The 3,490-nt window shown below is 38.0% G+C and overlaps 1 protein-coding gene across 1 annotated transcript in view; it reads right to left on the bottom strand.

Moving 5' to 3' along the window:
- The window catches only part of LOC103596530 (S1 RNA-binding domain-containing protein 1-like), a 4,341-nt gene extending 1,081 nt beyond the window's left edge, over positions 1 to 3,260 (bottom strand). The window contains exons 1-2 of the mRNA XM_008580172.1: positions 3,196 to 3,260; positions 2,853 to 2,868 (exon numbers count right to left, since the gene is read on the bottom strand). Of these exons, the coding sequence (XP_008578394.1) occupies positions 2,853 to 2,868; positions 3,196 to 3,234 (55 nt within the window). The 5' untranslated portion in view covers positions 3,235 to 3,260. The remainder of the gene's footprint in view (positions 1 to 2,852; positions 2,869 to 3,195) is intronic.
- Positions 3,261 to 3,490: the final 230 nt, after the last annotated feature.

Here is a 3,490-nt window from a genome sequence, read left to right as displayed (position 1 = left end):
GATAAGAATATGTCTTTGCTCAATAAATATACAAGGCTAAAACACAAACATTGAGAAAGAAATCTCTTAGAGATAGGAGACTGGGAGTTGGTTATTTTTTTTCAGTGTCTGGATTCTTAAATTCTTTATAGGTGGTAGAAAGTACATTAACTATTGGTAAAATGTGGATGAAATTCAAATGTTCTCTCTCCTCATTTCCCACAAATTTGGAACTCAGGAATCGATTTCTATCTATTTCAAATATACTTATACAATCAGAAGTTATGGATTCTTGATTATCCATGGCTCAGGAACCCAGACCACCTATTACCTAATCTTCTTTCTCTCCTTTCAGGTAGAACATTTATCATTCCTATTATTATCTCCCACTCAGGCACCCTGCTGGTTTTAGAGTCACAAAGATGAAGACAGGAAGATCTCTGTTCTCTGTTTCCTTTCAGCCCTCTTTCCTTGCTCACCCCAGAATACAGTTCTCTGTTTATTAACACCAACCCCCAAAAGGTGGACATAAAACGTGTCAAGGAATCACCATGGCTCTAGTTAAAACAATAACAACAACAACAAAGGTTTTATATAGAACTAACAGTTAAATGGGGCTGTGGATTCTCTGTGGACTCCATTTATCCATGCTCTTCTTGGCCCCCATTCCTAGGATTACTGACTGTTGACTCTAGTAACAAAGAACGCATTCTATGCTTGGATCTCCTTTTACTAAGACCTCATTTTCCCCTCCACCCATTCCATTTCCTTTTCCTCCACAGCTGTTGGCTTTATCCTGATTACTTGTTAAAGCTATCCTTTACATTTGTATTAACAAGCGGTCACCTCTTTCTCCCCCTCCGCCAGTCCAACCATACTGAAACCAAGATTTTTAAAAAATTAAGCTTTTTTCTGTAAAACAAGACGAAAACCCTCTTTAAAACTCAAATCTCATTTTCCTCATAAAAAAAGAGGACATGCTAAAATTGGAATTGATTCTGTAGAATTTCACCGGACATTGAAGCAATGAATTCCAAATGCAAAAACCTACTGTAATGCAATATTACACTGGCCAAGGACTGTGTCAAAGCAAAGTGAAACTAAGTTGTTGATAAGGGCCAGAGGTATGATGGTCTCTGAGGCCCCATAGGCATTGTTTTTATGCTTGGACACTTTTTTACCCTTTTTTCTTGCAGAGGTCCAGCTGCTGCTAATTCCCCAAGGGTTCCTGATCAGCTGCTTAGTTTAATTTCGCACGGAAAATTAGAGTCAGGAATTACTTAACATGTTCCTGAAGACAGTCTGGGCCACTGAGAAATCCAAAAATCTTCCATGTACCAGGAAAACTTTAACACTTTGATGGCCAAGGCTGCACATTCAGTCTACTGTTGCCAGGCTACTTCAGATGAACCCCATTTTAGATTCTGATGAATCTAACTAGCAACCAGAGTGTTAATAAAAATGGAATTCATTATGTCACTGAGAAAACAGAGGAGAGGATGAGTATGAGGAAAGAATGAAGCATTAAGAAAGGAAATACTTTCGAGAAAATGGAAAAAAGAGATGTAAAAGAAATACTGTAGTGGAAACATCCAAAATACCATTTGCCCCCTTAAGAATATGGCTCAGATGCATTCCCCCTTGGGGATGTGTTTAGTAGTAAAACGAAAGTTCTCAGACATCTTGAAAATTGTGGCTTACATTAGGGAAAAGGTCAATTCCAAAGTTTGCTTAAAGAGACCTATTTGAAATTTCACTTGTCATACCGATAAACACTGCCGTAACTGGAAAGCTCAGTCCAGAGTCCAGGTGCATTCACGTTTCTGCTCAACTAAGGGCATCCCAGGTAAGCACCTCTACTTAGCTTGGTTGTTATTTAATCAGACCAAACAATTTGAGTGTTGATCTTTGCTCTGATTCATAGACTCAGTCCAGAGTCCAGGTGCATTCACGTTTCTGCTCAACTAAGGGCATCCCAGGTAAGCACCTCTACTCAGCTTGGTTGTTATTTAATCAGACCAAACAATTTGAGTGTTGATCTTTGCTCTGATTCATAGTGTGACTGGGATAATGGAGCAATCAACAGCATGATAGAAAAACAAAGATGGGCAAGAATATCCAGTACAGGATACTTGCAGCTAGAGTATATTTGCAATCCTCTAATGCACTGCATGTAGGCATGACACTCCAAATCCCACCCTGTTTGAGATCTACTCTCTCTGTTTGGTATTCCTGCTAGACAACACCCATGGAATTCACATAAAAGGATAACCAGGCCTCCAAACAGAGATGGATTTGTTTGCTGAAATATCCACTTGTGTGGAGGACCACTTGGAGGCTTCTACTCCTACATTTTTGGCATAGGTCTCTTACTGGGTGTTTTATTTTATTTTTCTTCAATTTTTTTTTTCTTAAACTTAAAACCTACAGAAGAGTTGAGGGAATAGTACAATGAACTTGTTGGGTGTGTTTTTAAATTCCCTTAAGCCTTTTCAAAGAAGCATGTCTAATCACCTCAACACAGCCTAAACTGGAATGAAAAGAGCCAAGCCCTAAACATAATATCATCAAAACTGGTTATGAGATGAGTGTGGAGATTCATTTAAATCTCTATTCAAACTTCCTTGGGAAGTAAGTTATTCAGTACCTTAATTCTTTTTCTCTGGGTCACTGCTCTCAACAACTATGGCTGTTACACTTCCCTCACCATCTACCTGTGCTGAAAGCTGAGAACATTTTTAATTAGAAGGAAAATCAACAGAGAGATATTATCTTATTTGTTCAATGTGTTCATTGACAAAGAATCCAAGAACTTGGAAGACTGTAATTTAGGAAGAAGATTCACTTTTTAGCTTGTGAATTGAGTGCTTTACCTTGGAATTCTGGTTCCTAGAAGATAAAAACAGATTACAAAAGGTTCATTAAAAATATGTGCCTCCATGTACACAGCAGTACAAGTATGATGCATTTAGTCTAGCATAATGGGAAACAAATAGTTGACAAGGAGTCTGAAGGACACCTGACTTCTAGCTTTGGCTCTGGATATTAACTATAATGGCATTAAAGGAAGCCCACTATGTTTTAATTTTCTCATGCAGAGGATGGGAGAATAATACCTGCTTTGCCTATGGCATAGAATCATTGGTTGTGATAACAAAAGGAGATAACGTGAGCCACACAAATGCAAGGTGGTATAATTCAAGTTCAATTGTTTACCTGTTCGAAAATCAAAACTTTCAGGCTGGCTGAGACCATCTATGATGACCTGTAAGGTGTGTACTGTTGTTTGCAATCTTTCTGCAGTTTTCTCTATTCCCTCCTTTTCAAGGAATAAATTTATTTTCTTTTGCATTTCAGGCTTCCCAGTCTCACACAGTGTCCCTCCAATGAATGATAAAAATCTGTAGTAGAAAAAAAAGCCCGAAACATATCACTAATATTACTACTTTTCCAATCTCCTTATAAAGGTCACCTTAAAATTCATTCTTCTTAGATCCATACATCAATCAGT

The sequence above is a fragment of the Galeopterus variegatus genome, unplaced genomic scaffold (assembly GCF_000696425.1).
Source record: "Galeopterus variegatus unplaced genomic scaffold, G_variegatus-3.0.2 Scaffold2039, whole genome shotgun sequence".
NCBI classification, from domain to species: domain Eukaryota; kingdom Metazoa; phylum Chordata; class Mammalia; order Dermoptera; family Cynocephalidae; genus Galeopterus; species Galeopterus variegatus.
Note: the sequence above shows the minus strand (reverse complement) of the source record. Positions and strands in the feature narration are given on the sequence as shown.